This window comes from Cololabis saira, chromosome 14 (genome assembly GCF_033807715.1).
Source record: "Cololabis saira isolate AMF1-May2022 chromosome 14, fColSai1.1, whole genome shotgun sequence".
Lineage (NCBI taxonomy): Eukaryota > Metazoa > Chordata > Actinopteri > Beloniformes > Belonidae > Cololabis > Cololabis saira.
The window spans coordinates 14,947,849-14,972,111 of NC_084600.1; the positions used below are offsets into that span (position 1 = coordinate 14,947,849).

Sequence of the window (24,263 nt, forward strand, 5' to 3'; positions counted from 1 at the left end):
TAAATCAATCAATCATTTTATTTATTTCAAACCAACAAAACCACAACTCTCGTACTACAAAACAAGAACAGAAAGTTACAGGACACCATTGAACAGAACAAACAACAATACCAACAACAGACACTATAACAAAACAAAACAAACACTGTTTGAAAAGGGGATGGCAGAAGCAAAGCTTATTAATTTCCATCCCCCGCCAATACACATATAACAAAGACAACCACAACACAAAGTTACTCCCTTAAGCCCCTCTTCCCCTCAATCATTTCAGTTCTTTACATCAGTTTATCTCCCCTTCCCCTTTTATACATTTCAAAGACTGCTTTTCTGTACTTGCTTTTAAATTGGCCGACACTTTGACTAAGTTTAATTTCATCTTCAAGGCTGTTCCACAGAATAACCCCTCCAACAGAAACACACATACTTTTGAGAGTTGAACTTACACTTTGTTGTTGCAATTTAAGTTTTCCTCTTAAGTCATACCATTTACAACCTTCCCTGTCATGAAATCATAGCAAGATAAAGACTCAGCTCTTCATGGAACATTTCTGTATTTAGTTTAACTTCTCTGCTCATCAGGGTGAGTTAGGAGATTTGTCCAGCTCTTTGCAGGACACTGAGAAAGCTGCACTTACTGTATGACAAGATTTATCGCATGATGGTGTCTTTTTAGACGGAGCTTTCTTGCATAAAGGGACTATTGCATGGCAGCACCTGTGTCCAACTGGACTCTCAGCAGTCTGACCAGCACTGATCCATGATGGACCTTCCTGTGGGATTTCTTGCTTGTGTTGTTCTCAGAAGTTGCTTTAGATAAAAGCATCTGCTAAATGACAGTAGTAGTAGTAGCAGTGGTGGTAGTAGTAGTAGTAGCAGCAGCCGCTTTGCTCAGACGAGCTGCCACTAGGTCAGGTAGATCAAATAATGATAAATTAAACAATAGATAGATAGATAGATAGATAGATAGATAGATAGATAGATAGATAGATAGATAGATAGATAGATAGATAGATACTGTAGGTAGACAGGCAGGAAAGATGTGTGGAGCCGGAGGAAAACCAAGGAGGAAATCTGCGATAAGGGAGTGAAAATTTATAGTATTTAAAAAAAGATGTGCTTGAAAATCAAATAACTTGCATTTGACCGGCGGTGGGTTGTAGTTTCCAGTCCTGTGGGTGACGGACGGATGCTGCGTCCAATCAACCACCTGTTTGTCGTGTTAGCCTTCTCCCTTTTGCCTTTTTAAAATGTTTCTACAGGGAACTTTTTAGATGATTCATTCTAGCAAACCAGGGCAAAAAAAATGTAAAATGGGAAGCAATTACAGACAGTGAGTCATCCACCTGAGCACCTGAGGAGACGGTTGCCATGAAGCAATTAGGAGTTTGAAGACAGCGCAGGTGGAGAATATGATCATAGGTTGTCCGTTTCCATCCACAGGCTCCCAAACAACTAATAATCCACTGAATCTGAACTGTTCTCATCAGCCACCATCTCATCTCAAACCTGTCCAAGCTGTCCATGCATGATGGGTATCGGGTCATTTATGGCCACACACGTGCAGCATTGCATGATGGATCCTGTCATGAGTCTAAGAAATACACAGACAAACTCGACTGAATCTGAGATTAATTAATGTTTTTCAAAGCTGCTATTAATATTCTGCGAGACAGCATCTGCAGTGCTGCTGGCAGTCCCCACATGTGTGTGAGCAGGCAGACGCTGGCGTCACCTCTGCTGTGCTCGAGGGGGATTTGTGTGTAACTATAGACTAACAAGAACTGATATAATTTGCTACAACTATCGCTTTTATTATAGTTTTTTTTCTACGTTTGTGATCACATGCCTGTGAAGTGTGTTTAGCGCTGAGTGTGTGTGTGTATGTGTCGGTCCCTGCAGAGAATTCCCTGCTGCGTTACGCGAGTGAAGACAAGCCGCCTGGGGAGAGCTTCCTACTGGGCCGCAGCCTGAGCCAGAACCGGAGGAAGATGGAGCGAGGAAGCAGCCCCACCCACTACACGCTCGTCCCCGCCCTCCAGATGGACGTGTCCCTGTCCACATCCAGCTCCGACTCCGCGTCGCTGTATCATGTCAGTCCCTTATACCTTTAAGAAGTATGAAGTAGCAGCGGGACCTCACAGTTGTGCCGATTGCTGCCAGATGTCATCATTCAGGCGTTTTTTTTCTATTTCTTTTGCAGGTGTTTGAACGCTCCTCTCTGCTATCCAGGTCTAAGAAAAAGAGTAAAGGTAGAAATCTATTTTGGACTAGGGCTGGGCGATATATCAAGATTTTAATATATATCGATATATTTTCAAACGCGATATGGTACGAGACAATATCGTTTATATCGATTTAAAAAAAAATAATAATAATTTTTTTTTTTTTTAATGATTTTGATATAGCTTATTTTGTGACAAATTGACTTGAATGTTTTATTTGAGATTTGCACAAATGTTTTGTTATTTGCACAACTGTCAACCTCAGTGGAAAACACTGCCTGTTACTGTCTACATTGTACTAATTGCACAGTGTATTTTAATTTAATTGTTATGCAGGAAAGGGATATTTGTTTTATTTTATTCAAGAAGCATTTTTATTCTATATATGCAGGCAGTTTATTTTTATTTCATTTGTTTTATACATTTTGATATTGTGCACACCTCTGTTAATAAAGGAACCTGTGTGACATTTGGCACGAGGCTTTGTATTAAAACTGACTGTTTTTTTAAGGGTTTGCCTCAGAAAAAAATGAAGCTAACAGAGATGCTATGCTATAATGCTTTGGGGGAAACCCCAATTATGTCACAGAAAAAATATCTATATATTGAATATCGCCATTTAGCTAGAAAATATCGAGATATGACTTTTGGTCCATATCGCCCAGCCCTATTTTGGACTGATGTTTTCTGGCTGATGATGAATTCCTAGATCCCATCCTAAGCAGGTATTTTTTCCCACCTGCAGCTGGGAGTCCCATGTCCTCCATCAGCAAGCGGCGGATCTCCTGCCGGGACCTGGGGCAGGGTGACTGTCAGGGCTGGCTGTGGAAGAAGAAGGATGCTAAAACCTATTTCTCGCAGAAGTGGAAGAAGTACTGGTTCATCCTGAAAGACACGTGTCTGTACTGGTACATGAACGAGGAGGTGAATACAGCACTTTCAGCTAACACCCCGTTACATATGTGAAACTTTGATTCAGCTCTGTCTTTGCTTGTCGTAGGATGAGAAAGCAGAGGGCTTTGTCAGCCTCCCAGAATTCAACATCGATCGTGCCACTGAATGCAGAAGGAAATAGTGAGTGGAAAAGTTCATCAAAACTCTGAGACTTGGCAGTAGTTTATAGCTTGGCTTTAAATCTGTCGGTAGATAACTTTCTTAAAACTATCAGATCAGATTTCATGGTGCATATTAAGATAAAGTTTGCTTTTGTCCTTTTTCAAAGAATCAAAAAAATAGATGAACAATTGTATGTCTGTTCTGTTCTGCTGTTTGTCCCGGCATGTGTTGGTTTCCGTGTCTGCGTATGTAAATGTGATGCGTCTGCTTTCCTTTCAGCGCGTTCAAAGCTTGCCATCCGAAGATAAAGACTTTCTACTTCGCTGCAGAAAATGTGGATGACATGTCCCGGTGAGTTTTACGAGACCTCGATAGCTGGCCTGCCAGCTCCCACGGTCCTGAATTCACACCCCCACGGGGTTCGCTTGTGCAAGATGATTGGTCGAGGGAGGGAAATACGCACAGTTGCATTGAATCCTGAGCAGTTGTGCGTCATGGATGTTGCTCTGCCCTCCCCCAGGTGGCTGAGTCGTCTCAGCATGGCTGTGGCCGGCTACTCCGAGCAGGAAAAGATGCACCAGGACCAGGGTGAGATGAATCAGTCTTATCCACATCTCTTGCAGGCCAGCAGCTGTTGAAACTGAGCGGTAGGGCATCTTGCTGCCACTTTTACACTGAAGAGTTTCCTTAAATGCGTTAGAAGAAGTGCGTTTATAAATACTTTTCACAGCTTTCACCCCTTTATGCTGGAAACAAGGTGCTTGATGCTGCAAGTTTCACGGCTGCAGCCAGGAATAGTAAGATTGGAAACAATGCCTGTAAAAACCTCTCCTGGGAATAATAAATTGAGACTTGAACATCTTACTCATCATGATGCAAACCCTTTTATGAATATTTTTAATTTGTCATCATCATCATGAGGTTTAGCGTTTTCTCTGGCGTTCAGAACAAGGTGTGGATGTTCATGAATCTGGTCTGGTCAAAACCAATGATGCAAAGACCGGGCCTCTTGAAACCACGTGATCTGGACAGAGCAGTTGGTCCACCTGACCCACAGACAGATTTAGTGCATATCACCAAAACCAAGGACTGTGCATGGAGGTGGAAATGACAGTGGTTTGAGATGGCTTCACCGCTTTTGCTTCATATCAGAGACACAACTACTACTACTTTACTACTACTACTACTACAATTCATCACCTGAAAGTCTGAAAGTTAAAAAAGTTCAGGATAGTGGTCTTTAGAAAACATTGTTCCATTAATTATGACTAATACATGAGTATCAAATCTAACAAAAACCCTTTTAATTGCATTATACAACCTTTAAAAACATTATAAATAAACTATTGAATATAAAGCCCAAATTACATTTTAGCTAAAGAGAACAGTCTTTGATGCCCACACTTGAGACGCTGACGTCCCCGACTCCCCCACTCTGGCCTTCGGCAGGAGGGTCCCCCCTTATGATCCAGGTCCTGGTCCAGGTTTCTTCCTCCTAAAGGGGAGTTTTTCCTTGCCACTGTTTGGCTTAAGGCTTTTCTCCCACTATGGGAGTTTTTACCTGCCATTGTTTATGTAATAATTGCTCGGGGATTATATTTATAATTATATTTATGTTTATGTTCATGTTCTGGATCTCTGGAAAGCGTCTAGAGACAACATCTGTTGTATTAGACGCTATATAAATAAAATTGAATTGAATTGAATAGAACTTGTTATTGCTGCTTGTTATTTTTTAACGCTGTATTCCCAGTTGTATCTTATTATATACAATCATTTCTGGGACCTCGGCACAATCACATAATAAAAGAATAATAAATAAATTGTTTTATACAATAAACACATTATACGTATAAAAATAAATACAATTACCCAACATATTCATAATGATGTTATTATCTAAATTATCATTTAGAAACTGTTCAAGACAAAATTGGAGATGTTTTAAATTCAATATATTGTATATAGTGTATTATTTTATATCTCAGGCGTTATTGAGTGAAGTAACAGTACAAGGTCAATATTGAAAATTGATTTTTTTATGATCCCTGATGGAACATTACATTTTTTATTTTACTTTTCTGGTTCAAAATTATCAGAAAAACCGTTGGCCCTTTGTCACATTCTCCAATCTGGCCCCATAACACCCGTCTTTAACTCCTATTTGAGTCTTTACACCGCTAGATTTTAGTTGTTTTTTTCTGTTTCAGTCAAACCTAGCGAGAGTTATAGCAAAAAACAGACCAGAAATTGCATGTTTTGTTGTACCAACCCAGTATAACCCTGTTCAGTCTTGGGCATTGATGCAGTAATGGGTAAAAACGGGATCTGGCGCAGGCAATTCAGTAAACGGATCTCATTTCCGCGTCAGCAGCAGAGGCGTTTCACCTCATGAAGATTAGCTCGGCTTTATCCTGAGGCACAATGGGATTCTTGCTGTTTTTCTATATTTGTGGGCTTCGGTGTCCTACAAATGAACAGGATATAATGTAACTAATACTTCTGCTATTTTGAGGAGAGTGCGTCTATCAGTGCCAAGATGGATGTGTGAGAGCAGGTTTGTCACTGGTACCAGGAAGAGGGGGCTTCCTCCATTAAAAGCAAGGTCCTAAATTAGATTCACAACACCCCCAGAAGACGTCACAGGAAGTTCACGAATCTTAGATTTATCCTCTTCACATTCAGCCTCAACAGTGCTGCTGCAGCCAGAACATTTATTTAGAGTTTGAGGCTTCAGACTAGTATGTAAAAGTGAGTCTTCTTGCAACACAAGTCTCCTCTGTGAAGCGTTTTAAAAGCTGTATTTGGATTTTGTCTGCAATAATAACTTGGGTCTTATCCTTCATGATAGATTATTGGAGTGAGAGTGATCATGAGGACATGGAGATGCCTCCAATGCCTAAGCAGGACAGTCCACCACCACCGTATGACACTTTTCCAAGAGCATCATCAGTGAGTTTCAACACTGTCGACTTAAAAGCTGCAGCAGAAAGCAAACTACCTGGCACGTTGCTTTTATTTTATTTTTATCTGTTCATACCTAGGTGAGTCCCTACTTGGAGCCGAAACGTGGCCATCTCTCCTCTTCGGACACGTTCCAGTCACGATCCTCTCACGAAGAGTTCCGCTCCGAGCCTCCGGAAAGCAACAACAGCATTTCCCCCGGACAGAAGAAGAGCAGCCACCGGAACTCGTGGCAGGACCAGATGGAGAGAAACACGAGGATGCACTACCTGCAGACGTTCCCCGTGGAGGAATCCCTGCAGCCCGAGGACAGAGGGCAGCTGGCGATGGAGTACCGCAGGCAGTCCACCCTGCCGGCGCAGCGCAGCCTGCTGCAGGAACAGTACCGAGCTCTGCCCCTGCCTCTCAGGGCCAGCATCGATTCAGACGCGGGAGGGAAGCCTCGCAGCTTCACTCTTCCCAGGGACAGCGGGCTCCACGCCATCCTGGCTGCCACCGCCGCTGCAGCAGACCAGCGGGAGCCTCAGCACTACCAGCTGGACCCGGCCAGAGACGCAGGTCAGACTGGGAGCATCTCTGAACCACTTTCACACAGACCGCTCGTCTCTAGACACCAGCCAATACAGTTATAGGTGCTATCCCATCTCTATAAGAAGTAGACATCATTAAAGCATTAATTGCTGTACTGTAACATTGCATATATTTATAGTACTGTATTTTCTGGACTATAAGCCGCTACTTTTTCATAGGTTTTCAACCATGCAGCTTATACAAAGGTGCGGCTATTGTGGATTTTTCTTCCACCGCTCGGGGCGCTCTCACCGGAATTAGAATCAAAACCAAGACAAAATAAATGCAAAGAAGAATACGCTACTTCTTCTTTAGCAGATAGAAGTAGAAGCAGATTTCAAACAGATAAATAGATGAATAAATACCGGTTATTTTCTCTTGGTTCTGTCCCGTTTTAATCATCAAAGTTGCTGCCGTGTTAAAAGACACTGTTAGGAAAGGATCTATTTAGGTACAAACATGTACATCATTTACAGTTCAAAATCCTTCTGTACATGTAGTAAATATCTAATCTAACAACATAAATATCTGCGGCTTGCATATCTTTTTTTCTTTTAAATAGAGCGGATGCGGCTTGTATGCAGGTGCGGCTTGTATATCTTCTTTTAATTATTTTTTTAAAAATAGAGTGGGTGCGACTTATAGTCCAGAAAATACGGTATTTATTATTTATTTACATGCTATTTCCCTTTGCTATGAATACATGTTTACATCCATCATCTGAGGGCGAGCTGTAAATACTTCAGCTAATTTAAAACAGGAGAATTTCTGATTACTATAATCCCATAATCCTGCAGGCGGCTCTACTAGTTACTAGTTCATCAGCTGATGCATCTAAAAATGTACATTTTGATGCTGACTGCAGAGGACGTGCGTCCCTCAAACCTGAGGCTTTACGAAACAATCAGAGCAGACAGAAATGATAGATGAACTGCTGCCATTTTTACGGGTTTATATCGTGAAGTTTAAACTGAAAACATAACCAACTCTGACCATGAACAACCCCAGAGTCACTGGTCCGAGTAACAGGCTGTCTGGGCTAATTTTATGGGTTGACAGGGGTAAAAATGAAAATAGATGAAGGAACAGTGGCCTAAACTAACCACCCGATCTTTAGTTCAAGGACTTGCAGTGTGGGCATCATCAATGAAATCACTCGGCAGTATTTTGCCCCCATTGTTACATGCAGTTCAGTCTGCACTGATCAAGCAAACGCTCTCGTTATCGGCCCCGAACAGGGAGTCAGAGCCAGTCTATGTCAGAGGTAGCGTACTCTCTGTTATTGCTTCATAGGACTGGATTTGAATCTACCCTAGTCGCTGGCCCTCCAAGACCTCCAGGGCAGTTGTCTAAGTGAGATCAAATTTAGAGTCTAATTTCATACTGATTTGTCTTGGCATCCCACTCTCCTTTGCTCTCACACATGCACATGCTCACTCTTCCCTTCTTTTTGCTCTCTCTCTCTCTCTCTCGTGCCCGATCGAGATGTCATCCTGCTTCTTTGCACAATTTGGATGGAAAAGCAAGGAGGAATCCTTTCAGCCTATGTTAATGTTGAATTTTGAACAGGATAAGAAACGTGCCCGAGGGCCCGCTCTCTTCTTGTCCTCGTTTATCTGTTGCTCCGCCGTTCTTGCTCTCCGTCACTTCCTATGAAGATGAGACACGCACAAAACAGGCGGCAAACAAAACATGACACATTTCAATGTATAGCCCCAAAGGTTTTGAATGTTCCTCCCTACTCTTGAAATGCAAAATAGCAACAAATAACAGATGTCGGCGCTTTACTGCAGTGCGCATGTCGTACCAGCAGAGGGCAGTGTTTTTATGAAGGAGACGAGGGTTTCTGGTAGTTCATTAAATTGATGCCTGAGGTGACGTATCAGTGGTAGATTTGACGCCACATTTCCCCTTGATTCAGTCCCAGATAAACATGCCATAATTAGGATGCGTACAACAGAATAATACTTACTAAAATAATTAACATTTTCCTCCTGAGTCTGCGATAAATACATTTATGTAAACAGGTACAAGACGAGAGTGCTTGCTTTGGTGTAGAGCAGAAAAGAGTGATGATGAACAGCAATAAGAGAAGAAAATGAAATGGTAGTAGCACTTCACATATAATTAAACTTTTATAGAAATAAATAATAGTAATGATAATAGTTAAATACCATTTCCTTTTCTTGATTCTTGATGTCCACCGTACATATGTTTTGGCAGAAATTAATGCTACATTAGTCTGATATTAGTCTAGATATTTTTCTTTTATATTGCAATTGTAATTTCTGGAAATGCATCAGGAGCCTGATGCAAAGATGATGCTGGAGATGAACGAAAAAGTGAAAAAACAAACATGATTAGATTCTTATTTTGTCAGTTTTCATTAGTATTTATGGGTATGGCCTACATTACATAACCGACTGCTCTGGTATTCTTGGAAGACCTTGCCAGGGCAAAGTAAAGGAGAGCATGACTGTTTAAAGATCACCCTGACTTCTGGCACGTCACATGGGTTCATACTCCGGTATAGGTTTCCAAGAGCTGTTTAAGTAAACAATCAAAATAACATGCTCCATCTTTAAATGTGCAGCTCTTTTTTGATTGTTTGTTTCTTCCGTGCAAAGCTGTTTAAGGGAGTTGTGCAGGGGAGTCAGGGTGTCAGGAGTAATGAACAGTGATTTTATTAAAGCCACCCTATGTAGCAACGTATTTCAGACCACATTAGGGCAGCAAATCCAAAAACGTTCATGTGTCAGATCCCAACATAAGACAAAACCAAGAGCTCTTCTAGCGGCGCAAAGTGGTGTTAGAAGACATGCTGGACCATCAAAGCTCATTAGTACAGAAGTGTGTTTCTGTTTCCCATGTGGTCAGAAGTGATATTTCTACATCCATATTATCTGAAAACAGTGGAATCATCTAAAAGTGGATCTTTGGAGCTGAACGGGAGAACAGGGACGAGGCACGTGGCTGAGCATCGCAGACAGACCAGGAAGTAACGGGTTAACTTATACACAGGGCCAGGACCAAATTGGGGCCCTAAGCAAGTTTTATTTGGAGGCCCCTCCACACCCCCGCCCCACATCCCCGCACCTCTCCCCATCCCAAATGGATCATAGGTACAAAATGACCATATAACAACATGCCATTTAACTTGACAACCTTTATTAATAGTAACAATTGTACTGTAAGTATAGATACTGTAGTTTGGCTGTATGAGTCAAATAAAATAAAAAATTAAACCTGAAATAAATAATTAAATATTAAATAAAAAGTTTCAACCTGAAATAAATAATTAAATATTAAATAAAAAACTTCAACCTGAAATAAATAATTAAATATTAAATAAAAAACTTGAAATAAACAAATTAACAAATCTGAGTCACAAATAGCCATCAATTACTCATCAAAAGAAAGTAACTTCCACCTCCTCAATCCCCCACAAAAAAATGAAAGCAGGTCTAGCAGGTTTGAAAGCAGAACTAAACATGCACGTGTGCCTTTTACAGATGCACACGTCTGCATTTTCTGGATGCAAAGTCATCAATGGCTAAAGTTTATAGCTTATATACGACCACTAACTGGTCATTTTACCACTCCTTTTCAACAGAGGTGAATGCATAGGGCGTTAACAAGGTATTCAATAAATGTTAATCAGGGCCGCTGGAAAAAAAAAATTCTCCAGTCTAGACAGAGACTGGAGACAAAGATTCCTATCTAATGAGTGGCATCTTAGGTGTTTGTGCCACAAAGTTTTATTTCAACAACATACCTACCTTCAAGTGAAGCACGAGTTTCCTCGTGTTTTGCCTTTTTCTTTCTCTTGCTCGCTCCTGACTCGTGATGTCTTTTGGACTACATGTCGACATCTCCTCACCTTCTGTAGCTCTGCAAGTGCCTGCCTGCAGGCGCACCGCTCTGATTGGTCAGATGTCGAGTGCTGTCAATCATTGCACGATCAGATTACAGGTCTCTTCTCTCTCCTCCACTTCACGGTAGCACATACGCGCAAATGCGTCCCTTCCCGCAAAATGTGGCCCCCCTTGGAAGATGTGGCGCTACGCATGTTCTGCGTTTAGGGAAGGGCGGCACTGCTTATACACATGGGCTGAGGGGAACCAGGTGGCACAGTCGACCAAGACGTGGGCTCCCAAGGCACAGATAGAAATGGTTAAAAACAAAATATCGTTTAATCTTTGATGGTACTTTGATTGGCATGCCTATTTAGTCGTGGCGTAAACGGTGCTTTGATATGCAAGTGACTCCGTAGGGTATCATCTGCATGTGGGAGAGCAAATCAGGATTTTAATTGTGCAGTTTAAAATCCAGTTTCGCAATGACTGATATACAAAAGAGACCTTATGTACGCAGCTGATTAGAGACAACAAACACATTCATAAAGGGTTTAATAGTTCGGCCCCAGATGTCTGCACCACTGTCGTCACTGGCGGTTTCAAGTTTTCGCAGAATACTTGGAAAGTAAAAAAAAGAAAAAAAAAGGGACAGGAATTCCCGCTCGCGCTATTTGTGGCGTTTGACGTATCCGTGTGGCTCAAATATGAAACTCTAGAAAACGTTCTAGATTCAGTTTATTGTTGCTTCAGTTTTTGCTTTTCGGTGTTTTGATTAACATTCTGAGGTACAGTACATGAACTATTTTTTCCTGCTTCATATTCGTGCCCTTTTCACTTGTTACCACCTCGTTAATGCTACATTTCTGAGGTTTTTGCTCACCACACTTCTTAACTGTTAAATTGAGATAATAAGCAACACATGTCTCCATAAATAAAATTACACCACTTGCAGTTGTAGATGAAATGCCTTCCTCCTGGAGCATCTGCCCGGTTTCAAATCTCCTTATTTTGTTCAGTTTGATCAGGACAATATCGTTTTTTTCTTTAATCTGTCACACAAAATGTTACGTGTCAATTCAGAAAGAAAGAAGATGCATGATGTTTTATCTTAAGAAAGAAACATTAGAATAAGAAGCTATTGGAGGTATGGGAGGAATGCTAGGTTTGGGATGGGGGGAAAATGGGAGAAGAGTGGGAATAGTTGTGGTAAATGGGAAGACGGGAGGCGGGGGTAGAGGAGAAAGGGGTGAGAAGGAGGAGAAGTGGGGTTGTTTTAAGGTTTGAGGAGCAGACAAACTGCAGGTAACTTGCTTCACTTTCTCACATTATGAGTTTTTAAAAAGCGAAATGATCACATTTCAGTTTAAAAAGATCTTAAGATCAATGGATCATAGTCATCGTAGGAAGTGTCTCTGCGGTAGTCTACCTGAAGTTTCTGTTGTATGAAATTTATGTCTGGATGGATCCACTGCTTCTCTTTGGCCAGCCGCGTCTCTTCCCTCTGAACCTGCGGACTCATCTCTGAGTCTAGAAATGCAACTCGTGGCCTTCGGTATTTTGGAGGACTTGTTCTGCAGGAGTTTACTTTACTTACTGCTTCCTGCTTCCTGTTTACTTTACTTTCTGCGGTGTGTTTGCTCCAGAGCTTTAGGTGTCTCTTCAGTTTGTTAAGAAGCCTTGGTCCTTGTGCTTCTGCCCCTCAACCCATCACTCACATCCACTCCCATCCTCCTCTATGCTCATTTATTTCTTTAAGGTTGTTTTTAAGAATCACATGAACACATTTTAACCTGAAAGTTCTCAATTTCCAAACTCCAAATTTGACATTTTATCAAAACTAAAACAGTTTATGGTTAAAACCTCAAGTGGTGTCAGAACGTCTCTTAAACCACTGGAGCCTGGGGTTTTTCTTAAACCTGAAGCAGGTTTAAAAAAGAGTTTAATTAATTAATGGAATTAACAAAATGATATTTTGATCTGATCATACCACTAGTTTTGTTAATATTTAGCCTCATTAAGGCTGATGCAGTCAGAAAATCTGTGAAATACAAATTCAAATATAACCATAAGTACTTGATAATCCTGAAGCGGGTTTCCTGTTTATGGATTCCTGTTTTTGTAGCTGACTGACGACTGAAAAACTTAAGCCACTATAAGCTTTAATTCTTGCATTTCATTCGTTTTATTCTTTAAAAAAAACAACGTATGCCTGTCTCTCTTTAACTTTTTATTCTGCTTTTAAACTCTTGCACTTTTCAATGTTTTGACACATAAACTAGCCTTACTTAAGCTTTGTGTTAGCCACGTCCTGACCAACAGGGCAACTGGCCCTTGAAGTTGTTGACAAGTAATACCACTAATGATACAAATAAAAACTAGAAAAAGGAAGTACTGTCAAAATAACACAGTAGATGTCTTTATGGGGGCCGCTAAAATTACATTTAGAATAGTTCAACAAATGCAATTTGGTATTTAATACAGTCGGACCTCAGCTGTTTTTAAGTAGCAGTGATAATCGAAAACCTGATTACGTCAGAACTATCCTAGATTTCATTAAAGAACCCATCCTAGATACTGCAGGTACTGAAAATGTACTTAACAAATCAATAATGAGACATGTGACAGGAGATAAGATTTATTCTGATTAAGATACTGATGTATCCTGTAGATGTGCCACTATCTGGGATATTACACAGATAGTAGTCACTAAACAGCTGCTTCCGTCAGTCACAAATGACCAAAGTATCGAGAGCATGACAGCTGTTTTTACATTGACTTTACTGCCTTGTTGTTTTTATGCAGCAGAGTTGTTCCTACAGTATGAAACCGCCTTCCCCAACAGCGACATGTCAACCGAAGGCCTTTTCGTCAAAGCTCCTGAACTCCATCCACCAAAACAGCAGCTTTACCTTCTGTTTTAGAGAAAATGAACCTTAGAGGAAACTTTTCAGTGCTGCAAAGTTCATTTATGAACAGACAATCCAGCTTGGCATTTGAAGGTGTGAGCTGGTCATGCTCATCCAAATGCCTTCAGAGTGAACTTTCCTTCGTTCCCACAACAAACCCAACAACACAAGTGCACACTAGACTTGTAGTCAAGACTGCGTAGACCGAGACACTACCAAGACCAGAGAGTATCAAGACCGAGACACTACCAAGACCAGAGAGTATCAAGACCAAGGCCGAGACTAGTTCAGCTCCAAACGAGACCAAAAAATGACCTTTCCTGATCCTGCGTGATTGTAGAACATCAGCTCCATCCTGGTTCAGCTAGTTTCCATATGAGCTTGTATTCAACTGCAGCACAATAACACAGAGAAGTGGATGATGATGTTGAACTCACTATAAATGTTTTCATCCATCAGCTGAGATCAGATATGTGTGGCGACTGCACTACCGCTATTTCTACACTATTGGAGGATTGACTCCAGTGCTTTTAAGGATTGACACGACTACTAACTAGTCCCAAAGTCCTCTAGCAGAATAACCAGCTCCAACACCCCCCTCCACCTCAGAAAAGAAATGAATAGTAAATGTTACTGATTTAAATTGGACTTAATTTGGAGATGAAACCTGAATTTTAAATATTAAAGATACAATTATCAACTTGAACTTGCATTATTTACCATTATAGTAATCAGATTACACCGTATATCAGCATCACTGAAATGGACCTGATGCTTAATCAATCCCAACGATATGCAAATATTATCCATATATTTATTCAAACAAGGCCGTTATAAACACAAAACTGTAATTAAATACAGACACATATGCAGATGCACCAAAACATGAAATCAAACGCAAAATACAAAACTGTATTAACAAGAGGAAGAACCGCTGATCACCAGATTCTGTCACCTTGGTGTGCAACGGCATCTCAATTATCCGAGTCCAAGACCTGGAGAGACCGAGACGAGACCAAGACCACAAAAAAGTGGTCTTGAGACCAAGACCGGTCTCGAACTACCGGTACAAGTCTAGTGCACACACAGATTCTTGGGTATTGTCTTGAGATGTAAACTCCTTGTTGATTGTCCTTCCTGCCAGGTCACGGACGGAGCTGCAGAATGCAGACAGACTCACTGGTGGATTTGTACCGGGCTCTGGAACAGACCAGCCTGTCCGGCTCTGCTGACCACAGGTCGGCCGGCCGCCTGGAATACAAGCGCTCTTTTGTTCGCAGAGTTAATGACCCCCTGCTCAACGACAAGCTGCACCGCTTGCGGATTCTCCACAGCTCACTGAAGGTGGGGCAACATGTTAATACATCGTTATTTATTTATCCAAAATGTGTTAAATTCACTGATTTATAATCCACGCTTTCACTCATCAACAGAATGTTCCTCTTCAAGACACAAATCGCTCGCTGGGCTTCTTGGGGTAGCTTGTTGAGGATCACCAGGGGATCATCGCTGCCCGTGCCTCACGCTGCCGGCTTCCTCCTGCTGGAGTCAAAAAGGCACCAAAAAGTGTTTCTCAGCTCCTTCGGCTCCACGTTTCCTCTCACCGCTCTTTTCTGTTCTCTCCGTGTGCGGGAGCACCAAGAACTGATGCCCTTCTTTACCTCATCTCTCAATTTAAGACGACTGCTCTGACACGAGAAAAATAAAAGATGTTCTTTGCTCGATGAAATAAAATGAAGATTCACAGGGTTTATGGCAAAATAAGCACTTTGTGTCCATGTCAAAGATTTGCCTGGAAGCTTTTGAAATACTCACTCACGTGCATGGCCACCACGTTTTATTTTGTTTTCTTTTTTAAAACATTACACTGGAGTTGTGTACAACTGCATTTCAACATGCATGGATATTTGATTCATGAGTATGTTTGTTTAGTGTACAGGGTGTCAAACATATATACATATCTGCAGTACATATATTTAATATTACATTCCATCAACGGTGATTACGCAATGTTTTTGGGTACTTATTAAAATTGTACATCAAGTGCTGTGCCTCAGTGATAGTGAATGTACATTGTACCTTTTTAATAGACATGGAAGAAGATTTGGGAAGCACGGTATTCCTCAGAGCAGAGGCACACAACAATATCATGCTTGGCAATAATGAACTAATGTACATTTACAGAGGAACGACCAGAATAGTTGTCTATTTTTGTATGCATGCTGTCTACCTGATTGTTTGTAAAACAGTTTTGTAATTCTAAGTGCATTTGGTTGAGAGAAAACTGGTGTTATCCGTCCCACCTCCTCCCACCCACAAGCACACGTGCACACACCACCACCACGGCGTATTTTTAGTTCCTCTGAAATGGAAATATTTTTCTTTTTTTAAAGTGTTTGCCATAAAAAAAGAGTACTAACTGTATTTATTATTAAGTGTTACATGTACACGCATGCTTTGTAAGACTAAAACACATTACCACGCTGTTTGAAACCGAGTCACATTGCACACATGTGCCATATTGTAGCTACATTACTTTTTTATTAAATAAATCGTACAGGCGTACATAAGGCTCACTGTTTTCTCTGCTAAAAGCTTCAAGATTACTGTTATTGAAAGTTATCTGGATACAGTTTAGCTCTAAATCATAATAATAATGGGCAAATATACACATAAAGGCCTCAGGCATAAGACTAGATAAGATATTAATCAAATAAACCAACAACAACCCAGCGGAGGGCCAGCGGACAACTGCAGTATTTACTTCTGAGGGTCTCATTCCACTAGTTAAACTGGGGGGCAACTATTGTTCTGTGAATACTTGGATGACATTCAGATGCAATTTACCAGAACTCTCTGGGAGTGTTAAAAGTTTATGTGGTAGGATGAAGGCTACGTTGGTTTTTATATCACAAAGGGATATTTTAATACCTAGATAGCACAGTGAAAAGGAGTCGTGCAGGGCATTTCACCCTCAGGGGATTTACACGTGCAGCATTACCTGGAACTGGATTTATTTTTGTTTCTTGTTGCTGTAAACTGGATATGAAACCAGCAACCAGGTGCATAAATCTGTAATTTCATGACTCAAACTGTTGACACACACAAATTACGAAATATGCTAATTTAAAAAGCCAGGACTATGGTGGAAATCTTAATTTAAAACTTCCATGTGCCTCGTCCACCCCCCTCTACAGCAATGAACAAGCATCAACATTGCTCCTACTTTTTTTTTTTTTTTTTTTTTTTTTTTACCTTGTCTGCACACATATTATTGAATTATACCATGACGGTAGAAACCAAAAGTGTATATATGTGCATTATTACTATATGTAATATATACATATATATACGCACACATATGCGTACACATACATAAATATACACATACAAACCCAGTGTTTTTTTTTTTTTTTTTTTGGGGGGGGGGGGGGGGTGGGGGGGGGGGGGTGACGACATCCGCTGCCAATCCAGGAAGCAGGAACACACGGAGACACACGTCAAGCACTGGAAATCTGCAACAAAAAAACCACAAACAAAGCACGAAACCGGCACGGAGCCAACCAAAACACGAACAGCAATCGACCTAAATCTTGAGATCTGATCGCAGTCTGAGCTAAGCTATCGCTACCGCTACCTAAACCCAAAAACTAGAGAGCCAGCATGCAGGTGAACAAGCCAGTGTGTATGTCTATGTGTGTGTGTGTGTATGTATATGATCATGCGTGTGTGTGTGTGTGTGTGTGTGTGTGTGTGTGTGCATGTGACTAAATGACTATATGTGTGTATGTGTGTGTGTGTGTGTGTGTGTGTGTGTAATAAACCAAACAAAGCTCCACCTGAAGTGTATCTATAGTGGGGGAGGGGGGGGAGCGACCCCGCCACCCGCGAGACCAGAGGCCGACAAGGAAGAGCCCGGAACCCAGGCCACCGGCAAACCCCACAGAGGGGAGAAGTAGGAGGGAGGCAACCCACCGCCTGCGAGGCCCCCCCCCCGCCCGGCGGCGGCCGAGGGGGCCCGCGGGCGGGGCCCCCACGGCGCGGAAAGAAGCAGCCAGGGATCCCGCGGCGGCGGACCGCGACCCAGGCAATCCCCGGCCACCCGGTCCGGGCCGGACACGCGGCCGGGAGGCCCTCACCCTTCAGGCCAACGACCCCCACCCGGCAGGGGGCCAGCCTGCCCGGAGAGACAGAGCCGCCCCGGCCGCCGACGCGGGCAGGCGCACCCGTCCCCCACGAAAGTGGCCCTCCAAGACCAGAGGGGCGCCCCGCCGTAGAGGCAGCGGGGGGGACCGGAGACGGGCCCGGAGAGAGGGAACCCCCCAACAAGGCGACACCCGCGCAGGCCCGACAACGGAGGGCCCCAGACCCAGGCATCCCATTCATTCATCCATTCACCTATCCGATACCTATACTAATAATAATATAATATACTATACATAATAATAATAATAATAATACTAATAATAATAATAATAATAATAATAATAATAACCATCTTTGTATAATATAATATTGATAAATTATTAAGTTTTTGATGTCCTGCCAATGGAGGCTCAAATCCTCCATGGCAGGACCCTTCCATACCGCATTCTCACCGACACAGACATACAATCACGCACCGTTTCCCCCTCCCCGGGGGGGTCCAGCACCGCCAGAAGGCACCCCAGGCTGCACGGCGGGCCCCGCCAGGCCCGGGTAACCCGACCCACCCGTCCGAGGCCCAGGCCGGTGAGGGAACGCGGGTGATGTGGGACCCCCTCCCGCCCCTTGTGTTGAGTGCATGTGATTAATGCCATAAAAACAGGGAGGAGGGAGGGCCAAGTATCGATTGACACCGACCCCCCCCCCTCCCGAACTACGTGTCCTTGTCAAGTGTATTTATAAAGTGTTGAATGTGCAGTGTCTAATTTGCTGTTAAAACCGTGAGGCGGGGAGTGCCGGGCCACGCGGGACAGTGCCCCCCACGACCCGGACCCCCCGCCTTTCGCCTATGTGCGTATGAATCGTGTAGGGGGGGCAAGAGGGGGAGCGGAGGCCGAAGCCAGGAGGCAGGACCAGCAAAGCTGGCCCTGATAAGACACCCGCGTCCCCCCACCGGCCATCCAGTAGACGGGGGCCGGCCCCCCGAGCCGGGCCAGGGCCCCACCGTACCTCCACGGGCGCCCCCGGAGCCGCCGGAGCCCCCAGACGGAGGGGGAAACGGTCCAACATCCTCCCATTCATACTGACAACATAAGACATAGATACCTGGGAATGGCGCCACCCCCGCCGCCGCGCCCGCCCGTGCACCCCCCGGTCAGGGGAGGCCCGATCTCCGGACCCGGCCCCACCCCCCCCCCGAGGCCACCCCGGCGGACACCCCAAGGGTCACGGAGTCCCCACATCCGCAGGGGCACTTGGCCCCCGCCCAGCGACGGAGGACCAAGGCAGCAATGCCCCCCCAGCGCAGACAGCCACCCCCCACCCAGGCAGGACCGGGCCCTCCGGGCGGGACCCCCACGTCCACGGCCCAGCCCCCCCCAGGAGGCCCGGAGACGCCCAAGCCACCGCCCCCCGCCCGAGCCCTCCCCAGCCACCCCCCCCACCGCCATGAGGTACCCCCCCCCCACAGGCCCCCAAGGCCCCCACCGGCCAGGGACAGGACCCCGCGGCCCCACCCACCGCCCCCCAGGGGCCACCAGAGGCCCGCGCCCCAGACCCCCCAAGCCGACCCCCAACCCCAAGGGCTACGAGATCACCCCCCCCCCGCCCCCACTAGGTAACGAGGCCAATAATCGGGGACCACAGAGAGTGGGTTTAAACATTGCTCCTACATTGCTCTAGGTTGGTTTAAACATTGCTCCTACTAATAGTTTGCGTCTATCTTTTTTTTTATATTGCAAATGAAAAAAAGAAAAATCTGTTTTTATGTTGTCGTCTCTGCAACTACAGGAAGAATATGTCAAAATATCTTCCTTTTCTATCCCACTTTCACTAATTTTCACACAAAACAACTTTAATATATTATACTTTAATATCTGGACTGGAATAACCAAAAGTAGAATCTGAAGCATAGAATGGTTCATGTTTATTATCAATTTATGCAAAACATTTTCGGGCAGACAAAAATCTTCACCTTGTACTGAAAACAAAATATAAAATACAAGCTTTAAGTCTTACAGTATGACAGTTGACGGTAATAAATGAGCAGGGACAATACGTAAAAGTAAAATCATGTTCAACAAAATAATGAAAACCTAAAATGTAATTTTCCATATTTCCTTTTTTAGTGTTCAACACCAATTGTGCTTAAATGTGTGTGTTTGTATGTTTCAAACAGATACAAACCGCATGGACTGGGATGATGGCAGAAAAACAGATATTTATGGTGTATATTGTGTTAGTTTTTCACAGCCCTCACTGGTCTGGTCCTCTTTGTAAGACAGGTAGCTGCTCAGGTGAGGAGACATGTTATTCCACAGCCATCATAGCACTGTGCAGGTTAGAGTTTTCATTTACAACAACATCTAATTTCTTGACTACATCATTTCTACTTGCCCACGTTTCCTGCAGAGAAGCCTGAAGAGTCGTATCCTTATTAGTCGTGTGCCCAAACCGTAGATTGCAGGATTCAGAAGAGGTGGAAATATCAAAAAGTACAGAGACAAAAACAACTTTGCTTGGTACGACAGGTGTTTGCTGTCAAATCGGCCTTGTGCTATTTCAAAAAAGCATCCAAAAGCGTAATTAATTATGGAAAGCAGGTGAGGGGTGCATGTCCTGAAGGCCTTGAACTTTGACTTACTGAAGGACAAAATGCAAATCCTCAGGATGTGTGCATATGAGTAAAATATCATGATTAACTGTGGGACTGTATAAACACCCACGGATAGTAAACCAATAATATTAACTACAGATGTATCTGTGCATGCAAGTTTTACAAGCAAGTAATTAAGACAATACACTTTTTCTATGGTTCTCCCACAAAAGGGAAGCTGAAGAGTGAAGATGAGAACAACCAGGAATGCCAGCATGGGATAAACCCACATGAAGACCATCAGTTTGACTTTTCTTTGTGACATGATTGCATGATAAGACAGAGGATAACAAACGGCCACATACCTGTCGTAGCTCATCACTGCTAGAATTGTGAATTCGGTGATGGCGTAGGTGTGTATTGCGTAAACCTGCGTCTGACAGAATGGCAGAGATATCTCATGTGACTCAGACAGCATGTTGACCAGCAGCGCCGGCAGCAGGGCGGTGCTGCCCAACAGCTCATTCACAGCCAGGTTACACAGCAGCACGTACATTGGCTCATGCAGGGATTTTTCATGATGAATCACCTCCATCAGCGTGACATTCTCAACAATTATGGTGATGTAGATCATCAGGAAAAGGCAGAAGTACATTGCTTTCAGCTGTTCCATCCCATAGTACTCAGACAGATAAAAAGATGTCACAACAGATAAGTTTTTCATGGTGACACAAGTTCATCAAAAGAAATGACATGAAATGAGTGTGTACCTCTCAGTGTCTCACCTGCATCTGACTGAGTATCATAACGACTTTATATTTCTTCTCCAGTGAACGGCTGGCACATGCTTTCACCTGTACACCAATGATGTCACGGCACAAGTGGGGTGGGAGGACAACAGCATCAGTGTCAAGGTCTCTCTATACTAGTAATGATATTAAGATTACTGGTAATACGTTTCTGTCTGCTGTAGATTACTTGAACTTGATGCATGGAAACATTCTGATCCCATCCCGACATAAAAAGCACCTCTGGAACACATATATAATTTTCTTACTTGATCAATTACAAGGTCAGATGACACTTTTATTTGAAAAACAGAATAGCTAACAGACTGACAAGATGATCTAATCTTCTTTATTTTATTTGCATCCTTATATTTTTGCATCAGAGGCTGAATCTCTTCTCCCAACCCACAAAGTGAAGTAAATACTGTCAGTATTCAATGTTTCACATATGCATTTGTTGCACATCAGCTTAAAAGAACATTTGATGTCATAACAAACCCAGGTCTTATTATTTGGTGGTGAGGAGCGTAAACGTCCGTTAGGGAACAAAAATAAGATGAATAAAAACAAATTAATGAGGCTGTTGACCTATGTCAGAATAAATTGTTGTTTTAATCTCCTGATAAGACTCAAACATGTTAAGCGGGAGAAAGGATATGCTCCCTTCAGACAAATCAAAGTCATTTTAAATCTGTAAGTGTTTAAAATTGTTTGAAAGGGACTGTGATGGCATCTTCCTCTGGTTGCTGCCCTCTTGTTAAAAATGCATAAATGAACTCCCCTTTTCCATCTGACAGGAGTTTGTGCAACATCAGTAACTGTGATAGCACACACTGGATGGAGATGCCTGTACTATGAAATCCTTTTGTGTACATTTAATGTACACATGCAAACTTAAAATGACGTCAGTTTGTCTGCACTGACCCTATTTGCACTAATAACTTAAGTGAAATTGTAATTTTTGAGTCTTGTCAGAGGCTAAAAATAGCTATTTATTTCATTGTGCATCATAGCACAGAAACAGCACTGGTTTGAGTCACGAATGACCTTCTTATGGCCTCAGATAAAGGATTAGTGTCCATACTGGTTTTACTGGACATCAGTGCTGCTTTTGACTGTGTAGATCAGCATTTGTTGGGATTAAAGGGACAAATCTAGGTTGGTTTAAATCAGATCTATTTGTCAGATTCCAGTTTGTTCATGTACATGAGGTTTCTTCAGAACAGTCAAGGGTCTGTTATGGTGTTCCGCAGGGTTCAGTGCTAGGGCCAATCTTGTTCAGTTTATACAAGCAAACCATGGGAAGTACTGTATACTGTAATCCAGAACCACAAAATCAATGTACATTGCTATGCTGATGATATGCAGCTCTATTTGTCTATGAAGCCAGATGAATCAGAACCGTTAGCTAAACTTCAGGCATGTCTTAGGGACATCAAGGACTGGATGTCCACTAACTTTTTATTTCTAAATACTGGTAGAACAGAGATTATTGTTTTTTGTCCAAAAAAAACCATAGTAAGGGATTAGATGGTGTTGCGATGGCGTCCAGTACAACTGTAACATGTAAATAACCTCAGGGTTATTTTGATCGGGATTTGACGTTTAAACCGTATATTAATCAGGTTTGTAAAACAGAGTTTTTCCATCTCTGTAATATCACAAACATTAGGAGCATCCTCTCGCAGAGTGATGCTGTAAAACTAATTCAGGTGTTTGTATCTTGTAGACTTGATTCCTGTAATGTATTATTAGCAAGTAATTCGCTGAATATCCTCCAGCTGATCCAATATTAAGCAGCATGAATGCTGATAGGAATCAGAGTCTGTCCAATGTTAGCCTCCCTCCATTGGTCCCTGTAAAACTCAGAATCCAATTCAAAATGTTATTATTTGCGTATAAAACCCAAAACGGCCTAGCTCCGCAATATTTGTAAGACCTAATAGTACCGTATGTTCCTAACAGAGCCCTCCGTTCTCAGAGGGCAGGTTTACTCGTAGTTCCTAGAGTATCCAAATGTAGATTTGGAGGACGGGTCTTTGCTATCAAGAACGTATAGTTAGTGTTTAGTAAACCTCTAGTTAGTGTTAGTAAACTTCTAGTTAGTGTAAACTCTACTATGTTAGAGCCAGCACTCATAACTGCAGCTATACATATGTTGATGTAAAGCACTTTGAATTATCTTGTGTTGAATTGTGCTATACAAATAAACTTGCCTTGCCTTGCCTTGCCTATAGAACAAGACTAGAGCAGGTGGTCTTAAATATAGCTTTATCCTAGACATATCAAGGGTTCTTCCCTCCTAAAGGGGAGTTTTTCTTGCCACTGTTTGGGATAAGGTTTTTCTCCCACTAAGGGGTTTTTACCTGCCATTGTTTATGTAATAATTGCTTGGGGGTCATGTACTGGGTTTCTGGAAAGCTCCTAGAGTCAACTTGTATTGTATATAGATAAAATTGAATTGAATTTAATTGAATTGTCTCCATTAATTGACATTTTCCTGCAAACACATATGTCATTCTAACTGAGAACTGGTTTGATTCACAACGCTTTTGTCCCTAATGAAAGTTTACATTTTGTACCATCTCATTAACAGACCTAGAGCTGTTTTAACTCCAGAATGGGCCTTTGGTGTTCCTTGATGTCTCTGTCGTGCACATGCACTCAATGCTGAACTTTACAGGAAACAATATTACAGCGGCCTGTGATCTTTAAGATATATTACCTCAAATATAGTGTGTAACAACAATTAAATATTAATTTCTGGAGTGGAGGGGTTTAGTGGTTTAGATTCTTTCTTTTGCCTGGATCACAGTCCAATACGTAGCGTAAATAAAACTTCTTTTAGCATTTATCATTAAAGGTCCCTTTGAATACAAAGAAGTGAATCAAAGTTTTATTACTTTATTGTTTTATGGATGAGAATAAAATTAAGACTTTTCTCTCTCTCTAATAAATGTTATTGGTCAATAAGTTGTGTTATTGTTGCTGCAGCACAGTTGCAGAAAGGTCGTTCGGTTCCCAGGGTATTGTTCATAAATTAGGCCTCAGTCTCATCAAGAGGGACCTCATAATTGCTTCCAAGGGGATGTAATGTGCTGACCACTAATGAAGCTGTTTATCCATTTTGCCGCATCGTGGCTCTCACATCGGAAAACAGT

The 24,263-nt window shown here is 42.5% G+C and overlaps 2 protein-coding genes across 4 annotated transcripts in view; one reads left to right on the forward strand and one right to left on the reverse strand.

Annotated features, from left to right (window-relative positions):
* The window catches only part of cnksr2b (connector enhancer of kinase suppressor of Ras 2b), a 39,799-nt gene extending 23,667 nt beyond the window's left edge, over positions 1-16,132 (forward strand). For all 3 annotated transcript variants that reach the window (XM_061739843.1, XM_061739844.1, XM_061739845.1), the window contains exons 13-22: positions 1,900-2,090; positions 2,201-2,249; positions 2,968-3,146; positions 3,223-3,296; positions 3,558-3,629; positions 3,799-3,866; positions 6,130-6,230; positions 6,323-6,800; positions 14,720-14,919; positions 15,009-16,132. In XM_061739843.1, the coding sequence (XP_061595827.1) occupies positions 1,900-2,090; positions 2,201-2,249; positions 2,968-3,146; positions 3,223-3,296; positions 3,558-3,629; positions 3,799-3,866; positions 6,130-6,230; positions 6,323-6,800; positions 14,720-14,919; positions 15,009-15,056 (1,460 nt within the window). In that variant the 3' untranslated portion in view covers positions 15,057-16,132. The remainder of the gene's footprint in view (positions 1-1,899; positions 2,091-2,200; positions 2,250-2,967; positions 3,147-3,222; positions 3,297-3,557; positions 3,630-3,798; positions 3,867-6,129; positions 6,231-6,322; positions 6,801-14,719; positions 14,920-15,008) is intronic.
* Positions 16,133-20,096: 3,964 nt separating this feature from the next.
* Positions 20,097-21,038, reverse strand: LOC133460176 (olfactory receptor 4E1-like). The gene has a single exon (XM_061740739.1). The coding sequence runs from the start codon at positions 21,036-21,038 to the stop codon at positions 20,097-20,099; it is 942 nt and encodes a 313-aa protein (XP_061596723.1).
* Between the last annotated feature and the right edge of the window lie 3,225 nt (positions 21,039-24,263).